At 37.0% G+C, this 27,582-nt stretch overlaps 1 protein-coding gene across 1 annotated transcript in view; it reads right to left on the bottom strand.

Annotated features, from left to right (window-relative positions):
* Positions 1 to 23,792, bottom strand: part of ME1 (malic enzyme 1) — a 173,356-nt gene extending 149,564 nt beyond the window's left edge. The window contains exons 1-3 of the mRNA XM_081045123.1: positions 22,997 to 23,792; positions 4,627 to 4,760; positions 477 to 626 (exon numbers count right to left, since the gene is read on the bottom strand). Coding sequence (XP_080901249.1) covers positions 477 to 626; positions 4,627 to 4,760; positions 22,997 to 23,074 — 362 coding nt within the window. The 5' untranslated portion in view covers positions 23,075 to 23,792. The remainder of the gene's footprint in view (positions 1 to 476; positions 627 to 4,626; positions 4,761 to 22,996) is intronic.
* Positions 23,793 to 27,582: the final 3,790 nt, after the last annotated feature.

Genomic DNA, 27,582 nt, shown 5'->3' with positions numbered 1-27,582 from the left:
TTTTTTTATTCATCTCTAATAGTGACTATTATTTCACTTAAGGGAAATCAACAAAAGAGTTATTTTAGTGCCAATTATGAATTTAGAAAATGATATTCTCCTATTCTCAGAAAAATTTGGAATCTTTGTTTTTTAACTTGCAAAATGTATATATAATAGTGGTAATTAACATTTCAAAGACAGGCTTAATTATGATAAATTACTTTCCAAGTAAAGAACAAGTTCACTTACTGTCAATAAAAGGAAACCTAAATTGGTTTATAAATAAATACTATACCATGATCTTAAATCTAGAAAGAAAATACTACATTTTTAATGTTATATATGTTTATACTTAATGTTCTTTTAAATGGAATTTTATTTATATTTTCCAAACTTCAATTCCATTCAATTATATATATTATTTAATTATTGCAAAAATTTTGCAAAAAAAATAAAAACACAACAAGTTGTATTTAAAATAAAAGTTCACATACCTTGGCTTCCGAAATGCTAAACTATATTGCTGGCAAGCCAGGCCCACAGTTGGGGTATAAACAATAGGCATGAATTTCTCAAGGTCAAACATTAGCACGCTATAAAAGAGCTTTTCATTTCTATCTTGAAGATCCATTAAGAGAAGATACCTGTGGAAATTGGACATAATGAGGTCTATATTCCAAAGAAATCATGAAATAGCTGCTTAGAAATCTAATTAAACATTTTCAACAAAGTATGAAGCATTTTTTAGGTCACAGAGAAAACATTTGACCAAAAAGACTTTAGAAATATTCTTAAACACCTCTAAGAATAAAGAACCATAAACCTGAGTTAGTGTCATTCAAATGTTAAAATCATTGCTGTAATAGCCCAGTTTTATTTGATATTTGAAAAGACTTTATCCCTGTTTTAAAATGAAAGACAGATTAAAATACCACCACAGATATAGTTTAAGCATTAACTTAACTAAGTAATTACAAAGACTTCATCCTTTAACATCCAGTGCTGAATAACCAAGGGAAATAACAAACAGCAAATGAACAAGAAATGTAGCACCAATTCTAAAAATGACTAAGGTAGGCAAGTTACAAGGGACTTTTCTCATTATTTGTATCAAATGGCCTTTTTCTTTCTAGAGGCATTTTTGACCCAAAGTTATCTTTCTAAATATCAACCTTATCATGTTACCTGTAACTTTCAATGATTTATAGAATAAAATTCAAACCGCCTGGTACCACTTAAAAAACAATCTTTCAAAATTGTACTTAATCTTATCAGCCTTTACGGATTGATTTCCATTCCCTGAAATAGTTGAAAATGCACAGGATTTGGTGCCACTGATACAGGATTCTAATGCTTAGATAATAGATGGGTTATACCAACCCAAAAAATTAGCATTTGGGAAGAAGATAATGACTTTCAGACATGCTAAAATTGATTTAGCAATGTGTAAGTCATCATTGCTACATCAATGATCAATTCTCAGACCTAATTTTATTTTACTTATCAGAACATATGAAGCAAGTAGCATTCCCTAGAGCTCGATACACTCTCTTTACTTGACTTTAGCCCATCATATTCCCTTGGTTTCCTTCTGTCTCATTGGTTTTCTGTTTCTTTTCTATTTCTTTTCTGTTTCTATGCTGTTTCTCTGCTGCTTCTCTACTTTTCTGAAAGCTTTCTAACATTCATCTCTAATATATTAGGAAATTCTGTTGGCTTTACCTACAACACATATCCAAAGTCTAAACACGTTCATTGCTACAATCCCATAACTACATCACCATCATCTTCTGCTTGGATTACTGTAATAGCCTCCTAAATATCCATCCAGTCTACATTCCGTTCTCAACATTGCAGCCAGTGTTCTTGACATATAGCTCAGATCATGTTGACCTTCTGTTCAAAACCTTGAATGGCTTCCCTTTTCTCTCAGAATAGCAGCAAAAGTCCTTCAGTGGCCTTCAAAGCCATACATAATCTGTCCTCCATTACCTCGCTAACTTCCTCTCCCACCTACCATTTTTCCCTTTGGTCATTCTGCTCCAGACACAGGTCTCCCTGCTAATCCTTAAACATACCAGCTGAAGAACACTGTTTCTCAGATTTCTTCATGGCTAACTGCCCCACTACTTTTGATTACTTGCTAATAAGTCACCTTCTCAATGAAGGCTGTCCCGATCACCCAATTTAACATTGCAAACTGACCATACCAACCCCCAGCATTCTCAGTCCCTCTTCCCCTATTGTATCTTTTCCTTGTTTTTTTTATTAGCACTTGTCACTTTCTAGCACATTAAATAATATACTTATCATTTTGCTATTTATTTTAATATTTTTTAAATAATTTACCTAAATCCAGTGAGTGCAGAGATAATTGTGTATAATCCCCATATCTAAAAGAGCATCTGACACTGAGTTGATGCTCAGTACATATTTGAAGAACAGACTATGTTGAAAATATCAAAGTCACCAGCTCTTAGGAGGTAGCTGATAAAATGGCCCAGGAAAAGAATACAAAGTAAAAACATACGAGGCTGAAGGAAGGATTTAGGAACAAGTGAAAGGGATTGTGAAGGAGTTTAAGAAGCAGCAAATATACACAATTGAACAGCCAAGTCAGCCTGTTTCCCCTGCTGCCCTTGTCATCACACGGGCTCATGAAAACAGTGGCCATGGCAGGGATGGAGGTTCTCCACGGCCTCAGCCGTATGGACTTCCAGTCACCAAGGCCGATCTGGCCATAGACTTTCTGAGTGCCCAATCTATCAGAGACCAACACTGAGTGCCTGATATGGCACCCTTCCACGGGCTGATCAGCAAGCTACCGAGTGGCAGGCTGATTACACTGGACTGCTTCCATCGTGGAAGGGGCAACACTGTTCTTACTAGAATTGATAGTTACTTTGGATACAGATTTGCCTTCCCTGCACACAATGCTTTCACCAAAACTACCATCTGTGGACTTACAGAATGTCTTATCCACCATTATGATACTCCACAAAGCATTACTTCCAATCAAGGAACTCACTTCAGAGCAAATAAAGTGTGGCAAAGGGCCCATTTTCATGGAATCCTCTGGTCTTACCATGTTTCCCCACCATCCTGAAGCAGCTGGCTTGATAGAATGGTGGAGTGGCCTTCTGAAGACTGTTACAGCATCAGCTAGGTAGTAACACCTTGCAAAGCTGGGTCAAGGTTCTCCAGTAGGTATACATGCTCTGAATCAGTATCCAATATGATGTCATTTCTCCCATAGCCATGATTCACAGGTCCAGTAACAAAGGAGTGGAAATGAAAGTGGTACCACTCACTTTTATCCCCAGTGACCCACCAGCAAAATTTCTGCTTCCTGTCCTCGTGACCTTATGCTCTGCTGGCCTCTAAGTCTTAGTTCCAAAGGGAGGACTGTTTCCACCAGAAGACAATGATTCCATTGAACTGGAAGTTAAGACTGACACTAGCCACTTTGGGCACCACATGCCTCTGAATTAATAGGCAAAGAAGGAAGTTACTGTGCTGGCTGGGGGTAACTGATCCTGCCTACCAAGCAATTTGGGCTGCTCGTCCATTATTATTATGATTCTCTTCAACACCCCAGCAAAAAAAAAAAAAACTCTGCCAGCAGACTGCCTTCACACTGGAACTGCAAGTCTTCCCTTGGTCTCTAGCCTGCCATTCTACCTACAAATTTAGGACTTACCCAACCTCCACAATCTTGTAAACCAATTCCCTGAAATAAATATCTATCTCCATCCAACATGATATAACGTGTGTGTGCACATACACGCACATGCATGAGTGAATGGATGAATGGATAGATAGATGATAGGTAGGTAGGTTGGTAGGTAGATAAGTAGATACATAGACAGACAGATAGGCAGATACACACATCCTGTTGGTTCTGTTTCTCTGGAGAACTCTGACTAATACAAATACTAGGTCCTGGGTTACTTATCTCTTCTTACCTTCACAACAATATTTTCAAATACCTATTATTCTCTTTAACCCACAAATGAAAAACCTGGGATTTAGAGAGGTTCAGTACCTTAATAAGAAAAGGCTGAGTCAAAAGAAGAGGGCAAGGCACATATAGTGGTCCTGACAATGGTTGTAGTGGTTTGCTCAAGGCCCCACTGCTGGTGAGATACAGCCAGATTTTCAACCTACGGCTATCTCATTACAAAGGTAGAAAACAATGTTGCCTTTATCTTTGTGTAAACATGGAAACTGAATTCTAAACAAAGTAAGTGACCTAAATTCCCAATAGTGTTAGAATCAAGTTTGGAAGTTGAAAAAGTACACTTTTACCTACAATTTACTTACAATCTGACTAAAAGCGACTTTAACCTGTTTTGTTCTGTCTAGGATGGTATTTCCTGATAACTCACCTTTATAGCAACAACTTTATCACTAAAGAAAAGTAGTCTCTTTGAGTATATGATTTAGAAAAAATTCTTTTTTATTGTATTCAAATGTCCTACAGAGGGTAAATTTTTAAAAAAACATCATTGTATTTAAAGGCAAATTCTCCTCAAAGTTGACTACTGTTTCCAAATCACTAAATATTTTAACTTCCTCATTTAATAAAAAATAAACTAGATAACTCCCAGGAGCAATATAAAATCATCTTCAGAAATGTATTACCTGTCAAAATCAGAATTCAGACGCTCAAAATTTTTAATTACTCTAAGGACCTGGATATCTTGACTGGTGAAACAAGGTGGCAACAATCCATGAATATTCAATTGTTGTCTTTCTTCCAGGGTAAAAGCCAAGTCCTATGGAGAAAAGAAAAATAATAATTTGAGGGGGAAAAAAAGACCAAAAAAAGCATATATTTACTCAAATCAAATCCAACAAGTATATGGAATTAAGAATCAGAATATCTGGTATAACTCTATACATGGCCATTTGTGAGTAGATCATGTAATCTCTCAACACCTCAGTTTCTTCAACATTAAATATTAGGATACTATAATATTTTCAGATCTGTGTTGCTCACATATCGTTAAGATGAAATTAGGTAATGGATAGGAGAAAAAATTTGAACACATGTAAATGAAAGGCATAAATACCATTATTAGTGTCATTAAAAATAACAATGAATAGGAGTTGGAAGAGATTTTAAACTTATGGACATGAAGAGGTCACCTATGACCTGCTGTCCTTCTCCTTATAAGTCAGGAAATGCCTTATATATGATGGAGGCACCTGTTCCAACACTCCTCCCAAGTGATCTTCTATTATTCTTATACACTCCCAGCCACACAGAGCTTCTCACCATTGCCGGAACACACCATAGCCTTGTATTCTTCCATGACACCATAGTCAAGAATGTCTTTCTGCCCTGAATCTCTGCCCTTACCTCAAATGCTCTCTCTTCTCTAAAGCCTTCCCAGACTCACCCAGTATGTCCATTAGAACTCTATTATTATACCTATGTTATCTATTTACATGCACACTTGCTGTATAAAACGATAGTAAAGAAACTATGAGGCTTGAAAATAAGCGAACAAAATAGAACTGATGGATTGATGTAAAAACCCAGTATGGAGCTAAGAGATGTGCTGGGATATAATACAAGGAAGAGGTGGTACTAGCAGAGAGATCCCAGTCGTCATTAATCTGTAAGACTGGAAGAAGCAGTCCCCCTGGAGGAAAGTCTCCCCCTGGAGATACTGAAGCCCAAGAGGCCTCTCTGACTAACTATGTCAGGGTCTGACAAAAGAGTAGCGACATGATGATGGGCAGGTCCACTCATTGTGATCACTGCTGATGTTTCTTAGACAACCTGGGTGGGTAGGAATGTGTGCACTAACTTTGGATGGGGTGATTCTACAGCCATCTTCCTCTGCCCTGAAAGTTTCTTATGATGACAAAATAGTGACTCCTGAGTGTTTGGGAAGTTTATTACTCTGGGAAAAGGACAGACATTTTGGTTCATCCCAGAGGTTGACAGACCTTGATTGGTGAGAAATAAACATGTTCAACCTCAGGAAGAAAAGGAAGGAGGTTAATGGATGAACAACTCTCTATTTCCTCTATTTTTGTAATATGAATTGGCACGTTAATTCATGTCATTGATGGAAAGCCTTATATTTAATTAGACACCTGGGTCAGGGGGCAGACCAAATAAAGTCAAATAGATTTGTCCATGAATGACCATGTGTAGAGTTCTCTAAGTTGCCTTCTGGAACTAGCTGGGACCAATGGCTCCAGAACCTCCAGTGCAAAAAGCTGTACACAATCTTGATTTCTCAAAAGGTCTCCAAGTGCTATCAGCATAGCTGGTGTCCAGTCCCAAGATGTTTTTCTCCACTAGCAGCCACTTTCATGACTATAAAAGCCCACTGTTACATGCTCAGTTGGGGGTCCTCTGGAGCTCCAGTATGTGTGGACAGCAGTAGGATGGTCCCTTTCCTAGAGAATAATCCAGTGTGCCCAGCTGCGCCTTGCCCAGTCACCCTCTCCTGGATACCTAAAGAAGGGCAGACCAGTGCAGCCTGTCAGTTCTTTGCCCAGGTGTTGCCAGAACCTTTTGCATGCCATTCTCTTTTTCACTGGTAGTTAGTGTCCCTGTACCAGAATGCAAACACCATAGGTCAGAAAATTTTGTCTTTTTGTTTCTCTACTTTATCCTTAGTGCTTAGAACAGTACTGACATAGATTTCAGTGACTTGCTGCATAAACAACAAAAAGTTTTAAATATTTAATTTTAGAGACTTATATTAACATCTTAACAATAAAATTGCTGATTAGAAAACTGATTAGCGTATTAATTCTGGTAAAATTGCATTTAAAATTTAAAGCAACCAGAAAGGGAGAGTTGCATGAAAAAGTACTTACAAAACAGAAGGCATGCCTCAGTTGTTAAAGATTAACTGGGGAGACTGATCATTTAAATCAAATGTCATGAAATAACTCCTTGGAATGAAACAGAACTATGTACGGTAATATATTTGAAAAAGAAAACTCAACATATTTTTCTCTAACTTGAAAAGAAAAATTTGTAAATTAAAAATAGGAAAAAAGCTAGGCTAAAGTCTCAAAATTATATGAATATATCTGAAGCAGTAAACTTCTGAATGTTATGCCTTGAAAATTTCAATCAATATTCTGAGAATAAGGCTTATCAAAAGTACTAAAATATGCTACTTCATTCACTTAATTTATTGGTGTAGTTAGCAAGCATCAATTTTCCAATGTCTGATTTGATCTGAATCTAATTCCTAAATCTAATAGGTCTCCCGTATCTTATGCCATGTAAATATGATAATCTGGATATCTTTTGATATCCTTTGATGTTTAGTAACTACAAACTCCCATACACTATTAGCCAAATTTTCCAAGACATAGTAAAGTGCCAATTCAACTCTTAAAAAACAAAAAACAAAAAACAAGAGCTTAGAAATCTGTGGAAATGGGCCAAGTTAATGTCCTATGATTGGTTTCATATTCTATTACTACCCTTTATGAATTTTTTTAAAAAATCAATGAATAAGTAAACTTAAATCTTAAAATCTCTGAACATTTAAAAACATATATGGCATGATTTCATTTAAACCACAGTTTTTAAAAATGACACATCGATGTGATTCCTACCAACCTACAGCTTCCCAAAAAGTACTCAGAGAAACAATAAGTGGAATTTTGGACCATTTAATAATCCTGGCTCTATATTTCATTTTTTCATACTAACATAGACCTATTAATACAGACATATTTTGTAGAAATTCATAAACAAGTCAGTTATGTCTAAAACTTGACAGTGAAATTCTAGCTTCATACAGTCCCCTTATTAAAAGCTGATGTAACATGCAACTGTTTCAAAGGATTTTTACCTTAGGGTTATCCTGCAGGGCCTATCCAACAAAGGATAGTGTATCCAAAGTATACATGCAGGTTCTAACTTTCATTTGATTTCTACTGAGTCTTTCATGTAGTTGAAAAGCTTAGCCATCTATATACATATTAGGTTTCCAGACCACCTATAATTCTAATTCCCTAAGAGTTCTCATACACTCTAGGCTCAACCTTGGTTTTCTCCGTTTCTGTCTTCCTTTTACTTTCTGTACTCCTTAAAAAAGCTTTTGGACTAGATCCCTTGACGGCAGAATGGTATGTTGTTTCACTGCTGAGGGCAGCAAACAGGACAACTATTCTTCTGGACTCTACTCATTAATCTATGGATATCTTCTTGAGAAAACTGAGACTATCAAGTAGAAATGAAAACAAAATTCCTGGCATAACAGGAGACCTATATTAGAAACTACGTTTGCATAGAGCAAACATAACTGAGAAAGAAACTTTGTCCTGAGTAATTTATTAGAAACTATTACCATTAAAAACAGAACACATATATTCCATATTCTGCACTAACCATCTTTAATGTTTTTAAGTTGACTTTAAAGCAGGCATTCAAGATCAACTTGGTTTAACAATAAGACATATTGTTGTAGGTGGCTGTTCAATATATATTTGGTATATCATAGGCTGCAATAATCCATACACTTTAAAATTGCATGCATTCTTCACCAGCAAACATGTATTCATGGAAACATGGTAAGTCTAAAGAGCATACTGTTTGGATTTAGATCCAAGTTTGATTCACAAGAAGACAGTATTCAACACTGTGATTTTGAATAAGTGGGGTTAAATGGAGACTCTCCTCAATTTTTGTCTGCTAAATATGTAAGAGTAATCAAACATATATGTAACATATGTGTGTCTCATTTAGTTGTCGGGAGGATAAAAATGAGATCAGGGATTTTTGCATCCTACGTAAATTATAAAGTATTATATAAATTCTTATGTTACTAATAATAAGTTTTAAAATGAAATCACAAATATGCAAGTCCTAAGTAAAAGGTGACTTTTATTCTTCACATCCTGATATTGTCAGAAAGTCCCTGAATTTAAGAATAAGTTTTAAGAGACCCAGTCAGTACTTTTTGTGAAGACCAACTTAGCTCCCTACCAGAGGTTATTAACCTAAGGTCCATGGACCTAATCAGAGACTCTCAAGGAATCAATGGATATAATTCAGGAGTCTTTAAATGTGGATATCTTGTTTCACTAACTCTGTTTCCTTCCACTATAAAAGAAGGCAATAAAGAGAAATAGCAGTACTTCCTGTGACTCTCATAAATGGAAATAACAAATATCTTCCCATCACATTACATTTGTGGCAAATATCTTGAGATATCATTTATATTCATCATTACTTTGAAATTACAGTAGTTTTAGACCCCAAATATGATTTATAACCTAAATAGGCACACAGGCTAGTCATGTCAACGATCTTCCTACGGATCTCTTTAAAAAATAAAATTTTACATTAAATTGCTCATATTTAAATATATTGCCTTGTCATTTAAGTCTTACAATATCACATTTATTTTTTAATATTTTGATATCTATATTTCATTATAATTTGTTTCATTTATAATACAATGTATTCTATTTATTTTAAACCATTGCTTTAAGGAGTCCACAGACTTCACTAAATTTCCAAGAGAGGACTTCTGGCACAAAATATATTAAGAACTGTTGCAGAAAATTATGCTTGTTTCCTAAGGGATATATACTTCATATATCAATATGACATTCCCAGAAACACCACAAGATGGCTTTCTTATTTCAGATCCACAGTTGAGATTTTCAGAGATGTTCTATTTCCTCTTATGGTTACTTTACTGGAGACTATGAAGCTCTCTGTACTGGTCTGGGGTATCCAGAGAGACAGTACCAAGACGATGTATGTGTATACATCATGTATGAAGAAACTGATTTAAGGAATTGGCTCATACAATTATGGAGGCTAACAAGGTCCTGAATCTGAAGTCAGCAAGATGGACACCCAGGAGAACCAATGGTGTAGCTCCAGTCCAAGTCCTAAGGCCTGAGAAACCAGGAGAGCTGACAGTACATTCTGAAGGCCAGTAGGCTCTACACCCAGGAAGAGCCAATGTTTCAGTTCAAGTCCAAACTTAGGGGTAAAAACGATGTCACAGCTTGAAGGGAGTCAGGTAAGAGGGGTTCCCTCTTACTCAGAGGAAGGTCAGCCTTTGGTTCTATTCAAACCTTCAACTGACTGGATAAGGCCCACCCACATCAGGGAGGGAAGTGGGCTTTACTCAGTTCACTGATTCAAATGTTAATCTCACCCATAAACACACTCACAGACATACCCTGAATAATATTTGACAAAATATCCGGATACCCAGCAGCCACATTGAAACATAAAATTAATCATATTCACCAAATTTTTTCGACAAGTATTTGTTGAGCGAATGCTCACAATGCTTACAGACACTAAACCAATGAAACAGTTACATATCAAATATGGTCCATAGTCTCATGAAACTTACGATCTAGAGAGTTTAACAGGATATTGTATACATTGCTACATAAATAACTATAAAATAACAATGTGATAAGTACAAGGAAAGAAAGGAAATCTTAAGATCTAACTTAATTTAGGGGATTAAAAAGGAAGAATTCACTGAGCAGTGATGTTAAAATAAGATCAGAAGGACAAATAGGAGTTGGCCAGGTGAAAAGCTGAGGGTGGCAGTACAGGAAAGAGCAGAGGCATAAACCCTGATGCACAGAAGCTTGGCTTCTTGGAGAAAGCATAGGGAAGGAAACTGCATCAACTGAGGGAAGAATGCTGAAAGATGACACGGAGAACTAGGCAGGAACGAGGGTAGGCAAGTCCTTGTAAAGTTTTAAACTTTATCCTAAAACTAATGAGAAGACCTAGTTCTTTTCCTGACTAGTTATACCATTTCATGAAAACGCTACAAGTGATTCAACAGCACTCACCCCACAATACTTGTTACTCACCATACTGAGGAATCGCTACTAAGGCTGCTCAGTTAAGAAAGCAAAAGCAATGCTTCAGAGCCAGTTTCAGAGAACCAGGCAGATCTCCATATGATTCACATACATACTCCTAACTGCAACATTTCTCTTTATATACCTCCTACCCACCACGCTAAGGGCATACCTGATTCATGCCCTATATTAATAACATTTATGAAAATTAACTTCATACAATACTTCTAGTATATAATAGAAACACTGGTCACCGGAAACAGTAGTTACCTAGTTACCTGTGGAAAGGGGAACCAGCTAGCTGGGGTACAGAAGTGGGAGGGAGACAAACTTTTCACATTTTTGTATATTTTTATTTTAATACAGTGAATCCGTAGACTATTAAAATATATTAAGAACTATTAAACCATTTATCTCAATCTCCAAGAATATCATGATCATATTATTTACATTTGTTAAATTTCTATCCTTAAGTCCCTAGTTACGGCAGACATGGCTAATTGCCTACCATAACATCTGTTCTCCCCTTACTCCCTAGTAAGAGAACCCTAATATTATTTGGGGCAGCCACGCGTCAGATAAAAGACTACAATTCCAGACTCCCCTATAGTTATGTCACCATAGGCAGAAAGAATAGGGCAGAGGGAAGAAAGGGGGAGGAAAAGAAGGAAAATGTGAAGGGAGACAAAGGAAGGAGGAGATGAGATCATTCTTAGGAAAAAGTGCAGCAACCAGACCCACCAGAACTAGATTTTGGTGACTTGGGATACCATCTTGGCCCTTGCTAAAGGGGAACTTCAGCTAATTGTAATGGATTATAATACTATTAGCATTATGGGCAGGGAAAAATCTCCACCCCATGTTCCCATGACAGTTCTCACAAGGGCCAAATAAGGACAAGGGAATCCCATCTCCCAACAGGAAGGAGTGGTCAGCAAGGACCCACCTGGGAATGCCTATAGCACTACCCCTAAATCTTGACTATTTCTTGCCCTTATTCGAATAAACTCCTAAGCCTCACTGTTCTTTGGGGCAATTGCTCTTCTCTTGGCTGCCCACTCCCTCTATTTTGGGAGTGTACTTTCTTCCTTTATTTTAATAAATCCTCTGCGTGCTTGGCTTACTCGGTACGTCCTTGAATTCTCTCCTATGATGTTCACCAAGAAATAACCCATTTTCCAGCAACAGTAGATGTGACCATTTAGCTGACTTCTATGCAATGACATGTAAGGGGAAGTGTTGTGTGAACTGTAGGGAAGTCTCGTTAAAGAGAGCTGTCGTCCCTGGAAAGTGAGTCTTCCTGTGTGTCTCTCATTTCTTCTGGCAGCCAGCCTAGAATATGTATATAACGCCTATAGACCTATAGTCAGTTAGGTACATGACGTGATTTTGAAAACAGCAGAGCAATGTTCCTGATGACTCTGTGGACCCACCAAAGAGCCCTAGACTGTCAATCTCTTATAGTCTTCACGTGAGAGAGAAATAACCTGTATCTTAATTAAGTCACTATTATTTCACTTTTTGTGATATGTAGCAAACTCTAATCCTAAGTCATACACTGGTCATCCTTTACCCACTAAATGAAGGAGATTTTCCAACACACACCCAACAGCATAGTCATCACACAAGGTGGAATGTGACCTGAGGAGAGGTTATAGCAATATCTGGAAGGTAGAACAGAGCTATAAGAAAATTACTTCAAGAATTATCCCACATTTATCCATTCAATGAATCTTTACAATATATTACTTACTATATTGCAGGTCATATGAGCAAATATGTTGAAAGATAAAGCAACAACACAAACCACCGTCCACCAAGGAATTTTGAAATTTGTAGTTTCTGTAGTATTTTCTCCATCATAGCAAGAAGAGGAATAGAACTGCAGTATATAGATGTTGAAAGACCAAACATCTTTCTAAATCCTTAGAATACAGAAGTTTTATAACTTATGGACCGTTCCTATCTAACATGAACCATTTTACACAGAATAACCCTTATTAATATTGATTTGGCTATAGCAAATATGTACCCAATAAAATGGGGGGAAATTTTAATAGACATTTGAGAGCTGATTCTCTGATTTTTTTCCCCTTGAAACTTAAAACCAAGTTACACTGAGTTTCACACATTCCCACCTTTAAAATAACAATCTAAGGGTTGTGGTTCTTCACAAGATGGAGTCAGCATACTTTATCTTGTCTCTCCCACTGAATCCAAGTATAAACCTCGTACGGAATACATTGAGCAGCTATCTGAAGACTCGGAAAAGTGAACGGTAACAGGAGAACTTGGGAAGAAGACCAGAATCCAAGGTACCACCAAATCAGCGATGAGTTTCCTGGAGTTTTGCCCTCTACCATGGACTGGCTTTTATTTTTCCCTCTCTGTAATCACCTGACCTTGACTCAAAAGGTAGCACAAAAGCTGGAGGTGCAACTGAGTGCAGAGTGCAGACAAAAAGAGTTCCAAGAAAAGCTTTCTGTTAGTCTAAGAATCAGAAAAGGGACTCTTTAAGGTCACCTAGGAGGGAAATCCACTATTATATTTCATTTTCTCCAGCCCGAGACCCAAGGCAATTCCATAGTGGGTTGCAGAAGCAACCCATGAATACCACAGATGCCTAAAATTCTGAAGGAGGAAATCACTCTTTTTTTAAAATTAAATTTATTGGGTTGACATTGGTTAGTAGAATTATATAGGTTTCAAGCATTCTTTTTAATCAGAGGAGCAATGGTCCCAAGATCGTGTGTCAAATGCCTGTTGTGGTTTTCTCTACCTTCCAGTCGCTTGGCCTCAGATGCAAATGTAGCTGAAGGAAGTACACAGCAGAGCAAGGAAACTAAAGGTCTTGTTTTCTGGCTAGTGGACTGGTAAGGGGGCAGGAGGCTCAAAGAGATAATGTTGGAGAGATCACAGGGAGAAGGAAATTCAAGAGAGCAATCCCCTAAAGATGTATATGAACTCCTGGGCTCATCTCTGAGTTAAGTATGCATAGATCTGACCTTAAACAGCATACCAAACCTTTAAGAACTAAGTGTGGAATAAACCACTACACAGATCCCACAGTGGCCCCTGGCTGGTACACACGATGGACAGATCCAAACGGCAGTACAAAGTAGGCTTTGAAAACAGAATAAACAGAATTAATCAACTCACAGAAGGTGGACCCAACTTGGGAACTGATCTAACCAGATTGAGTGACTTCTAAAAAGAACAGTATTCTCCTAAGGGTTTAACTAAAACTTAGAAACTTATACTAAGCAAATGTCTAGGATACAGGCAAAAATTACTCAACATACAAAGGAACAGGAAAACATTAACTCTCAAAAGAAAAGAAAATGAAAAAACATCAATCCCGATAAGATATAGGTAATGGAGTTATCAAAGATTTAAAATCAGTTACTATAACCATGCCCTGAACTATAAGGGCAAAATCTTTTGAAATGACTGGAAAGATAGAAAGTCTTGGCCAAAAAGTTAAGCTATAAAAAACAAACTTAAATATTGAAAATACAGTAACAAATATAATATTCATTGGATTGGCTCAACATCAGAATGGAGATGTGAGAGCAAAGAGTCAGTGAACTTGAAGACGGATTATTAGAAATTAATCAATCTATAAAACAAGAGAAAAAAAGACTGGGGGAAAAAAGTCAAAGCTTCAGGTACTTTTTGGTGGGACAATACCAAAAGGCCTGACATTTGTATCAGCAGAATCCCTAAAAGAGAAGAGAATGAAAAAATACTTCAGAAAAATAATGGCTAAAAAATTATCAGTTTTGGAACAAGACATAAAATTACAAATCCAAGAAGCTCAGAAAATCCTAAGATGAACTCAAAGAAAGCCAAAGTCAGAAAAATTATATGCAAAATGATGAAAACTGAAAACAAAAGGGAAAAAAATCTTTAAAGGAGCCAGAGAAAAACAACAATTCTAATGACTGCAGATTTCTCTTCAGAAACAAAGGAGGCCAACAGGAAGAGAAATGGCATTTTTAAAGTTGAAGGAAACCAACTGTTAAACCAGAATTCCATAACAGGTGAAAATATCCTTCAGAAATCAAAGTGAAATAAAGACATTCTCAGATGAAGAGAAACTAATACAATCGGTCTCTAGCAAACCTGCTTTAAAAGAAATGCTAAAGAAAATTCTTTAGCTGGAAGGAAAAATGACACCTGAGGAAAACTTGGAACATCAGGAATGAAAGAAAAGCAACAGAAATGGTAAATATCCATGTAACTATAATAGAGCATACTTTCCCTGTTTAATTTTTAAAAATCTGTATGATAGTTAAAATAAAAAACTATAAACATTACATTAATTACGTAAAAATTTTTTTCATATAACTCAGCAGAGAAACAAATAACTTAATTAAAAAATGGTCAAAAGATCTGAATAGCTATTTTCCAAAGAAGACATACAAGTGGCCACAGGTATATGAAAAATCATCAGAGGAATGCAAATCAAAACCACAATGAGATATTACCTCACACCTTTTAGAATGGTTATTATCCAACAGACAAGAAATAACAAGTGTTGACGAGGATGTGGAGAAAAGGAAACTCTTCTGCGCTATTGGTAGGAATGTAAATTGGTGCAGCCACTATGGAAAACAGTATGGAGGCTCCTCAAAAAATTAAAAATAGAACTATCATATGACTTAGCAATTCTACTTCTTGGTATTTACTTGAAAAAAACAAAACCACTAACTTGAAAGGACATATACACCCTTATGTTCATAGCAACATTTACAATAGCCAAAATATGGAAACAACCTAAGTGTCCACTGATGGATGAATGGATAAAGAAAATGTAGTACACACAAAATGGAACATTATTCAGCCATATAAAAGAAGCAAATCTTGCCATTTATGACAACATGGATGGGCCATAAAGGCACTAAGCTAAGTAAATTCAGACAGAGAAAGACAAATACTGTATCATCTCACTTATATGTGGAATATAAAAAAAAAACAAAAATGAGCTCATAGATACAGAAGTAGAAGGCTGGGAGTGAGAGCAAAATGTGTGAAGATGGTCAAAAGGTACAAACATTCAGTTATAAAATAAATAAGTCATGGTGAATATAGTTAATAATATTGTATTGCATATCTGAAAGTTGCTAAGAGAGTAAATCTTAAAAATTCTCATCACAAGAAAAAAAATTTGTGTAACTATGTCTGCTGATAGAAGTTAACGAGGCTTATTGTGGTGATCATATTGCAGTATGTACAAATAACAAGTTATGATGTGTACCTGAAACTAGTATATGTTAATCACATCTCAATTTTTTAAATTTTATGTAATACATTAATGGAGATGTAAGTGGATATAATAAATATAATAACTGTAACAGAGAAAAGTAGTAATACTTGTATGATGGTAAAATTTCTACATTCCAATTGAAATGATAAAATGTTCATTTTAAGTAGATTGTGAAAGTTAATATATATCATAATTCCTACAGCAAGTACTGAACATGAAAGACTATACAAACAGACACTGTTAAAATTCAATAGGAAGTTAAAATGGGATAATAAAAATATTCAAACAGGGTCGGCCCGGTGGCTCAAGCGGTTAGAGCTCCAAGTCCCTAACTCCGAAGGCCGGTTTGGTTCCCGAAAAAGAAAAATATTCAAACAATACAAAAGAAGGCAGTAAAAGAGAAATAAAGGAACAGACACCTAATAATAAAATGGTGGACAGAAATCCAAACACCCCAATAATTACATTAAGTGTAAATGGTCTAAACACAGATTAAGACAGATACCATCATAAATTGGCAACAAGCAAAACTGACTGATTAGATCATTATTGCTTCTCACCTACATGTTCCCGTGAGGAATCAAGAAATGTTGACCTTAACCTCTAACTCCACAGGTCACGATTTCCATCTTTTCCATATAACTTACATCATTAGATCTTTCAAACCGGTAATGTCTCTACCTCATATTTATTAAGCTTGGATCTTCAAAGGAGGATTATAATACTTTTTTGCAGTTTCCCAATTTCTCAACTGAATTTTCTCATGATTTGGGAGAAAAATTTCTCATAAACTTTGGGAGAAATTTGAGGAATTTCTGAAGGAAAGTTTTTTGTCCCTTTGATGTGTCCTGCACTGAGTGAGATTTGTTAAATTCTTCTATTATTAGTGTGTTTATTTCTCTTTGTACGTCCTACAGTGTCTTTTTTATAAAGATGGCTGCTGTGTTATTTGCTGCATAGATAGATATTATACCTTCATTCAGAATTGGACCTTTCAGCATTATAAAAAACACTTTGTTTCATTTAATGCTTTTTGACATGAATTTGACATTGTCTGATGTCAGGGTAACTCTGATTTCTTGCTGTTTGCATTTTTCCATATCTTTCTTTATTTTTAGCTTTCTGTAACATTTTGTTCTCAATGTATCCCTTATATGCAACATAGTTTGCTTGTGCTTTGTGAAACAATCTGAAAACAATTTTATTTATAGATGAGTTATTGTCATTTAGATTTATTGATATGACCAACATATTTGCTCTCCATTCTGTCATATTATTATGTTAGATCTACCATATGTGAAAATTACATATAAGCAAGATTTGAATAATTAAAAATTTTAAAGGTCCACAAAAATGCTCATTAACCAAGTTTCAATTTCTTTTTGGGTCTGAGGATATACGTAAAGACTTACTATTTTGCTGACTAACTGAACAATAATAATGTTCCCACAGTGTTAAGATTATTTGTTTAAAAGATACCTCAATTTGGTCACATACATGGAAAAACAATAGGGCCCATACTGTCTAGCCAAACTGGAGCCCACAAGCAGAATTAAGACACAGAAAAGAAAGTTATTGTATATTAATCTTCCCAGGTGTGAATGCACTACTTAAAGAAGTCATGGAGCAGAATTTTTTAAACTATGGATTGTAATTCATTATTGAATCACAACCAACATTGGTTTTTAATTGAAATAGAACAGATACTACTAGAGTGCATTGAACACAGCAGTGGAAAGTGTCATATTATGAATTTTGTTTTTCAATTACATATGAGGTCTACAATTAGGTTCACAACTTGCCACTGTGCGCTTACATTGGCAGCACTGTACAAATAGCCTGGAAAGGTTTCATAACCTTGGTATATCAGTGTCTCACTGCTGTGTTCATGCCTATGTATGGCAGTGTCTTGTTGAGTGGTGTTCATTATTGCAGTTGCGTGTTTTTGTGTGCCGTCGTGAGAATGTCTGAGCTTGAATTAGAACACAAACAAACATTAAATTTCTCGTTAAACTTGGCAAGAGTGGAAGTGAAATGAAGGACATGTTAGTCCAAGTTTATGGGGATAATGCCATGAAGAAAATGGCAGCGTACAAATGGATTAAATGTTTTTCTGAGGGGAGAGAAAATGCAACACTGACGAAGAGAGGTACAGGCGGCCAGTAGCGATCAGAACTGACAAAAATATCGCAAAAATTCCTCGAACTGTGCATCAAAATCATCAGCTGACTGTGAGAAGCATAGCAGACCAAGTAAACATTGATAGAGAAACAGTCAGGAAAATCTTAACTGAAAATCTTGGCGTGAGAAAGGTGTGTGCAAAAATGGTCCTGAAGGAGCTCACCGATAAACAAAAGCAAAGGAGAGTCGAAGTCTGCCAAGACCTTTTGGAAAGGCAAGATGATGTTTTGGGCCATGTTATCACTGGTGATGAAACATGCGTGTACCACTATGACCCTGAAACAAAGTGTCAAAGTGCACAATGAAAGTCAGCCATTCTCCACAACCAGAAAAGTTCCGTCAGTCCAAATCAAGAGTCAAAACAATGTTGCTAACCTTTTTTGATATCAGAGAGATTATTCACCATGAATTTGTACTAACTGGACAGTTAACCAAGTTTACTATTTGGAAGTGCTGAAAAGGCTGCGCGAAAACTTAGACGACCTGAACTTTTCACCAACAATTCATGGTTCTTGTATCACGGCAATGCATATTATAAATCATATTATAAATCTATTTTACAAGGACAGTAACTGAAGCTAGTTAAGAAAATCTCACATCTGCGAATTGGAACAACTGGGACTTGGGCTTATTTCTTCTAGACACAAAGGCTTAGAATACTCATTCCATTACATCACATTTCCCATACTTGCCCAAAGTTAGAAGGAAATCAGATCACAAAATGAAAACTCTCAAACCTATTCCTCTCTTCAATATTTTCTGTACTCCGTATTACCAGTCTTAAGAGTTCTCAAACCAAACTCATCTTTGTACTCATTAGAGCACAACATTATTTTGTTTTATACCATCCTATACTACTACTACTATTGTTTTAACTGCAGCAAAGTAATAGACAGGTACGGAGGCATATGGCTGTACATCTTCATGACAATGACCTTCACATCAGTGGGATTCCAAGTTAAATAATGTATCAAGTTTCTCAGATTGCTCAGGCAACTCCAGAGAACTGTGGTAGGTGAAAATTTCTGAATGCTTCATTCTGGTATAGTTTACACTGAAGAAAAAGAAGAGGTTTAAGGTACCTTTCCTTCATAGTCATGAGACTTCTTTCTCTCTTTTCCGTACAACACATCCAACTAGGTCTTGACATGCCAGGACACACCTACCAGAGCACTTGCCCAAAAGTTAATTTTTTAGATTTAACAGTTAATAATACTGACCAAACTGACTTTAATAAAACACTATCACTAACTTAAACTGGATCAAACTGCTTAAAATATTGAGGTAATATTTTTTGGAGATTTATCTGTAGGTCATGTTATCAATCTTAAAGATATGGAAACCATGTTAGCAAAAGTTAATTATGATAGAACCATCAACTAGTGTTCTCTATGACTGCATGGAGGAATAAAGTAAACTAGTAAACTGAGAAATAAAAAATAGATGTGATTATTTTTGTGTGTAATTTTAAAGAGTGATTTATGAAGCACTACTAGTAGTCACATGAAAATTTCTGAGAAACAATTTCCCACACAACTTACCTAAATCAGAAGGTATCCTTGAAAAAATCATAAACATTACACATTAAATTAGAAAAGCACATATAATACAAATCACTCAAAAGACAAGTACCTCAAAACAGTTTGGGCTATAAAGAGAAAGATTGAATCTCGTAAGTGTGACGTAGAAGTACTTCCCCAAATGCTATGATGAACTCCTACCTGGAATGATGTATATTTGAGTATAAGCACATAGTAAAAAATCATACTCATACATGAATTATTACCAAAAAGAAAGATCCTATTTCTCTTAGTTTTTTTTAATTTTTCATTTTTTAATTCAGATCACATCTACTGTTAACCTTGATTTTTACCAAGACTAAGTACCTCCCAAAAGTTATCGGCAAAGCACTTAAAATTTCATGAGATGGTCAGGTTTAAACCAAATTCCAACTCTTCTGACTATATTCCATTACACAATATAATGGTATAGGGAGTCAACTGAGCTTTAGACTTCAATTTCTTGAATTTACTTTTAAGAAATTACATTAAAGAGGATAAATGTCTTAGGATAATGCGCCAACTAACTCTTTAAGAGCAACCTGCTTTACAAGCTATTTGGAAGACAAACAGAAATAAAAACATGGCTCATTCATTCATTAAGTAAACATTTATTTAATGTTCACTGAGCAAAATTCTGTACTATTATGATTCCTGCCCCATGACAATCAAAATGAAATAAGAAAAAATACAATGCAGTAAATACAAAATGTAAAATACACAGTAAAACCACATACATAAAAAACAGAGGTGTTAAGTCATGATAATAAGACAAAAATATTAGGAAAGTCTTCCCTAGAGCAATCATGATTAAATCAACTAATGACATTTTAGTTGTAGGAATTACACAAAGTATTAAGTAAGAAATTCAGCAAATATATTTTAAGTGGAAGGCTAAGTTGGGGAACTAATGAGATAAATTTGGAAAAGACAGTAAACCTAATTGAGAAATTGATACTACATTCAACAAAATAGGAAATAACAACATTATACATACTTGGATAACAGAAGAGTAACATAAAGAAAATGCTAATTGGTGAAGATATTTCTTTCATACCTACATGTAGGACAGACTATAATACTGAAAATAAAACCAGTGAAACTACTGCAGTTACCCAAAAGTAAGATGATAAAGGTCTGTGTGAGTATGGCTGAAGAAGTCTTTGTGCAGCCAGGTAACAGGATGGGGTATTATAGGAGGATAAGAAATAACTAGTGTTTCCTTGGAGCCAAGACTATCACAAAAATCAATAAAAATTCCTGGCTACTAGAAAACCTAAAGGCCCAGAAGTCTTCGGTGCATAGCAGATCAAGAATGTCCCACAGCTATGGTTTCAATAGTACATATGAAGATATTGTTAATTCCATGAGGTATCACACAACTGTCTTAGAACTGAATAAAAAGAGTAAAGTTTATTCCATTAATCACCCTGAAATTGGTGAACTAGATTTTAAATCCAGTTTGATACTCTGCAAACAATAAAGTTCAATGACAAATTGAAAAACATGTTCTTAACATATTAATGCTACACCTTGCTACCCTTGGTGGAAGATCTGTGTGATACTATTATTTTTAAGCAGAAATTAATCCTTATTGGTGAACAGGAATCAAAAGGGTTTTAATATCATAAATTCTTGATGTAAACAGTAAAGGCGTAATTACTCTTGCTCAGGGACTGCATATTCCATCTGCCCATTTGAAACAGACACTCTTGTCCCTGACTTGAGGAAGCTCAAACGGGTTATATACCACTCATATGGTCCTTCTTAAATGGTGAACTGTCATTTGGTCATAAATAGAAGGCAGCTTCACATGAAAGTCACAAATTGTTTTGTCACCTCACATTTTACCTTTGTTCTACTGAAAATAGGCCCCAACCTGCAGAATAATAAAAAGGAAGAAAAAAAAATCAAACTAGCAATTAAATTCATTCTGAAGAAAAAAAATAAGTATTTAAAATTTCATAATGTTTTACAGACACAAATGCTAATCACAGATTTGTAAAAGTTGCCTGTCACCACAAAAATGAAAGAGAACTCACCATAACTATAATTTATTAAACAAAAGCAATCACAGGTCTTCAAGCCATTAATGATCAACAAATCACCAGTCACAGTGCAAGGGGGAAAAAGCTGAGATTCAGTTCATAATAAAAAAGTGTGTCTACTAAGGAGACAACCAAAATGACTAAACAGATCTGTGTGCTGACTGCTACATTTTCCATGTACTAAATAAAAAGGAAATGTCAAAAGCACCTACATACACAAAAGTAACAATCCAGAGACAAACTCAGCTGTAAAATACGTGTGACTGTTTAGTATCCAGATAAGCAAAATTATAAATCCTAAAGTGTTTTTCACTTGAGAGACATCTTAGGGGTTTATACTACATTACCAGGGAAGCAAAATGAAATGTTACCAGGACGTGAAAAAGGGACTCTGAACAGAGTGTACACTGAATTCCCCTTTTAATAAAAAGAGATCCAAAAAAAAATTCTAAATTTCCAGAAGGCCAGATTCAAAAAACCAGAAATGGCGTTACCCACAGCCCCATGTCTAGAACAGGGCTTTTGTACCAGGCCATGCAAAGTGTCCAAGGCAGAAGCCACCCACCACGCGTTCCCAGACTCTTAACCGTGTCTCTCCAGAAACCGAGAGGCCTTGACTTCCAGGTTGTTGATGTGATCCAAGGCTCTCACAACATATTTCTGTCCAGGCTGGACCAGTAGGGCCACTTCTCTCCAAGCAGCCTCCAAGCATTGCCACACCGAGAGCCAGTAATCGGTGGGTGGCACAACAAGGCTGGCTTGTCGGCTTACCTGCTCCCTTCACAAAACACTAGACGCACACACTTTTCCGGACACTAGTGTTTTTAGCTTGGCTCTCTCGTTTGGGCGAGGAGACGCCACAAAGCACTGTAAACAAGTTACATCTTCTCCGGTCCCCAAACAGGATGCCGAGGGGGGCAGGGACCAGCACCACCCTCCCACCCCACTCCCGGGCACGCGCCGGAACGGGCGGCCCCCCCACGCCACCAGCGCCCCGGGCCCCCCCGGGCCCCCACGTCGGCGGGCACCGTCGCGGGGCGCGGGCGGAGGGGCGAGTCCCTGTTGAAGGGACACGCGGGAGGGGCCTGACCCCGACCGAGAGCGGCCGTGGGGTTTACCTTGTTGAGGCTGGGGTCCCGCATCACCGCGTAGCCGCGCTGGTGGGTGTGGCGGCGGCGGGGGGCTTCCGGCTCCATGGCGGGCGCTCGGGGGGCGGCGGGTCCGGCTGGAGCGTGGGACACGCGCGCGCTCCAGGCGGCAGATGCTTCTGGGGCGTCCGATCAGACTGCGGCGGCGGCGGCGGCCACGCAGGGGAAGGGCCCCGGGCCGGGGGCGGGCGTGAGTGGCGAGAGGGGGTGGACGCGGCGGGAGGAGCCGGCGAGAAGTCGGTGTCTCCTGCAGGACAGCCTGTGAGAAACGCTGAGTCATGTCAGGAGATCCGCCGAGCCGGCTAGTGGGGAAGAGCGAGGCCCTCAAGGCGCTGCGCGCGCGTTCCTGAGGGGAGGCGGCCGCGGGAGTCGCCCCCCTCCACGTGCAGGCTCCCCCGTCGAACCACCACGCTTCAATCACAACTGGACGAGCCCAGCACTAGGTGGGACGTGTCTCAGTGTTGTGCACTGAGTGCTCTCCTTACCCCAGAGACCCACGCGTGGAGTAAGGCCAGGTTCCCCCTCCTAGCCCCCGGCTCGTGGGAGCCTCGCCCCTGGTAAAGGTGGACCCTCAACCAGAGAGCGCGGCAGGGATGTGGGACCACAGGGGACCCAAGGGTTGTTTCCATAAAACCACCCCTGCCTGATGGGAATCAGACTTAATCTCTCCCTTCCAGTTAGGCAAATTTCAAAGCACTCTATCCGCACAGTCCTGGGTGCCAGCCTTGCCTGGGAGCAGGAGGCAGGAGGAAATCAACCTTGACCCACAAAGCCAAGGCCCAAATAGAACTGGGAGAAAGGCAAGAGAAGAGAGAGCAGCCCGCGACATCGGGCTGTAAATTAAACATGGGAATTTTATTTTAATGCCAGGCAAGGTGTGTTAGAATGCAAATGTGTTAGGCCCAATAAACTGTCACATATATCTTGTATATAATTTTCATTAAGTCCTAGAACCCAAGATGTTTAAGAACCTGTCTCTGAATAGTGAGTAACTCAATCTTTAAGGGCTTCAGTTCCTTCTTTGGTAAAATGACAGAATAAATGATATTACAGCGCTAAAATTCTGTTTTGATATTTATACTTGAAGTTTCAAGGAATGCAGGAACAGTTAGATCAGACCCAACAGGAGTGCCTGACACAACAACAAATACTAAAGATTTCTATGCCTCAATTTCCTTTTCATTTAAATAAGAATCCTGGGTTTTGCCCTATTCATCTCTACCTAATATTATGAAAGATAGTATTTGAGATTATTTGTTGGTTTTATATATCCACAAACTAGACACATATCTAATCAATGTCTTTATTTGTAATGATGTTATTTTTCTTATCAGAAAGATTTGTTACAGTAATTGTTTTTGCCCATACTTATATCCAGAGCTTCTTCAGCCTATCCAGAATCAGTTGTTTTATTTAGAGAACATTTTATTGGTATCACAGAGTTTTTAAAAACATCCCTTGCATTTAAATAACGTTTTTCACTGTGAATTCTATAATCCATAAATAATTAACCCTACAACATGTGAGAAGAAGGTATATGTTACAAAAGTCACTCTCTTAAATTAACTGAGGCACATTACAATTAGAGTGCTTCATCTGAGACAAAAAGTTTTAACAGGCCTGGGAACCAAACAAAAGACAGTGAAGACTAAACAAAAAATGTTAGTACAACAGAACCTTATTATAATGCAGCTCTTATTACATAAATTAGATATATAACCTGTCTATTCCTGCTTCTGTGATACAATATCTACATACAGGAAAGCTGATATAAATATAGGGAGTAGCCCAAGAAGAGTGTGTGGGCTTTTCCTCCAAGGCATCATTACAAAAGGATTACAAAATCCTGCCAGTGTAGGTAAGGTTCACATCTCTCTTTCATGTTTATTTCTCTTATGAAAAGAGTTCCAATCATTTTGAATAACAGTATAAGGCCTAGCTAGGGAGCCATCTTGTATATTCATGTGCAATTTCAAGAATACTGAGAACTTATTTTTCCACATAAATGTTAGCCAGAACACTAAAATTTTCAGTCCTTTTAAATCATTTATAAGGTTAGGTTTTATTGCAAAAAAAAATTAACAAACAACAAACATGGAGGAAACAAACACATAGAAACATTCTTGCTTTAATTTTCCTTGGAAGAAATTGCAATTGTGGAGTCATTCAGCGCACAAATGATAATGTAAGAATGGGTGTTATTCACAAACTAAGAAAAATATAGGTTTCTGTTACACAGGTGAGAACAGTAAACCTACAGTCAAAATCAATTTTTTCTTGCCCAAGTCAGTTTAGTGCACAATGAGCTCTAATTATCTTAAAATATGATTATAGTACACTGATCTAAGGTCACTGAGATTTCAAGTACAGGCATACACCTCATATTGGCGGGTTCAGTTCCAGATCACTGGAATAAAGCGAGTGTCACAATAAAGCAAGCCATAATCTTTGTGCTGGTGGAGAGTCAGTCCTATCTTCAATTTGTAAAGAAAAAAAAGCAACATCTGTGAAGTGCAATAATGCTAAATGCAATAAAACATGGTATGCTTATACAGAAAATTCAGGAAACACCTAATAGCACATACAGCATTTCAAATGTCTTACTTTCTTGAGGAAAAAGGATAATCTAATAGAAAAAAAGTAGCTAAATGGTGGTTTGTGAAATTTAGTAAACGATCCTGTATTTCTTCACACAAAAAGCACATTAAGTAAAATAACTTCTAATTATTTTTTCAGTCGAAAAGCTGAATATACCTGGTTTTTGGTGTGTTTCCTGTGAAGGACAGACTTTGACCTTTTGGGATTCTAATTTGAGAATTCCAGAGTTCAGTATTTTAAAGAGAAGAAAATCTACCAGGGTTTCCCACCCTCGAAGTTCAGAGTCAAATGTAGGTGACTGAATGCCTGGGATGGCCAGCCCCAGGGTAATTGCCAACCAAGGAAAGAGTTGACTTTTTGCCTAGATACTGAAGTAAGGATACAATTTGAATGAGTACTAATATAGGGGAAACAAAACTTTCTCTCTGCCCATTTTAGGTTTTCAGCTGGGACTCTTTTAACAAGAACACATGAACAAAAGAATGAGTTTATTAACACACGCAATGCACATCACACAGGAGAAACCTTAAAAAAAAAGTTATTCAAAACAGCAGCTGACAACTGCAATCTATAGAGCATCTTTCACAAAGAACAATAAACTTATAGAGAAATGAAAGGAAAAAGGAAAGCAGTTTTAGGCTTCCAAAGGTGGCAAACTGTGGGAAGATAAATATATGGGAAGAAACTAATGGAGTAAGGTTTGTTTGCAGATTCCTCTGGTCCTCAAAGATACATACACTGGAGTTACGTATCCTTTCAGTAGAATCTATACCTGGCTCTAAGCAATTCCTGATGAATCAAGCTGTAAATTATTGGTATTTGAATACACGGTAGATGAGTCATTTCATTAGAATACTTTAAAGAGATGTACCTTTGTCTTATTCTATTCTTTAAGCAAAAATTTATGCAAAACCTCCATCCTCTTAAGGGACTCTAGAGATCTATAGAGCACAATTTTTAAGTAAGCTATATAACTCAATATTATTAACACTTAAAAGCATTATCTCTATTATTAGGAATAATGTAATACCAACTCATTCTTATATATTACAATCATTTAATATATATATTTATATTTACATATATTTATATTTATATATATATTTACTATATATATAGTAAATTCTGGATCCTATTATACAGTACATGTATAGAAACTTAAAAAATCATAGATTTCCCATAAGGAAACATTATTTAGTCTGTGTCATTAACGTGTATTTGTGAAACAGTTGAACACTGAAAACATTACAATTTTCAAGATAGGGCACCAGAAAAGGTTTATGCTCTACTCTAATGATGCTAGTGTGCTTCTACCTGAATTCTCTTAGTGATGTCCATCAACTAGAGGTAGGAGTTTATCAATGAATTACTTGATAGCATTTTCCTGGTGACATGAATGTGCATCAGACCTTCCTAGATTTTGAAGGTTATATTGGCTGGACTTCCCAATGTTTTTAGCTTTTCAACAGCAAGAGAACCAACCATTACCCTGTTTCCCAGAAAATAAGACCTAGCCGGACAATTAGCTCTAATGTGTCTTTTGGAGCAAAAATTAATGTAAGACCCAGTTTTATATCATCGCATTATATAAGACCCGGTCTTATAGTAAAATAAGAACGGGTCTTATATTAATTTTTGCTCCAAAAGACGCATTAGAGTTAATTGTCCGGCTAGGTCTTACTTTCAGGGAAACACGGTAGGTGTACTAAAGTGTCACAATCTCCATGGCACTGGAGAACAGAAATATTTCTATTAGCGTCACTGATGACCCTGTGGAATTAAAGGCACCAGCGAACTCCAACAACTAAGAGCAATGAAGCGTGGTAGTTTCTGCTATGTGGTAAGAGCAGTGTATAAAGATAAAACTCCTGAGAAAATCCTCCCAGAATAATTCTAGTCAAAGAAATATCATTTGTGTCGTGCGGGAGACACTGCTTGCTGCGCCACTTGTCGTGCGG

The sequence above is a fragment of the Rhinolophus hipposideros genome (assembly GCF_964194185.1).
Source record: "Rhinolophus hipposideros genome assembly, chromosome: 3".
NCBI lineage: Eukaryota > Metazoa > Chordata > Mammalia > Chiroptera > Rhinolophidae > Rhinolophus > Rhinolophus hipposideros.
Note: the sequence above shows the minus strand (reverse complement) of the source record. Positions and strands in the feature narration are given on the sequence as shown.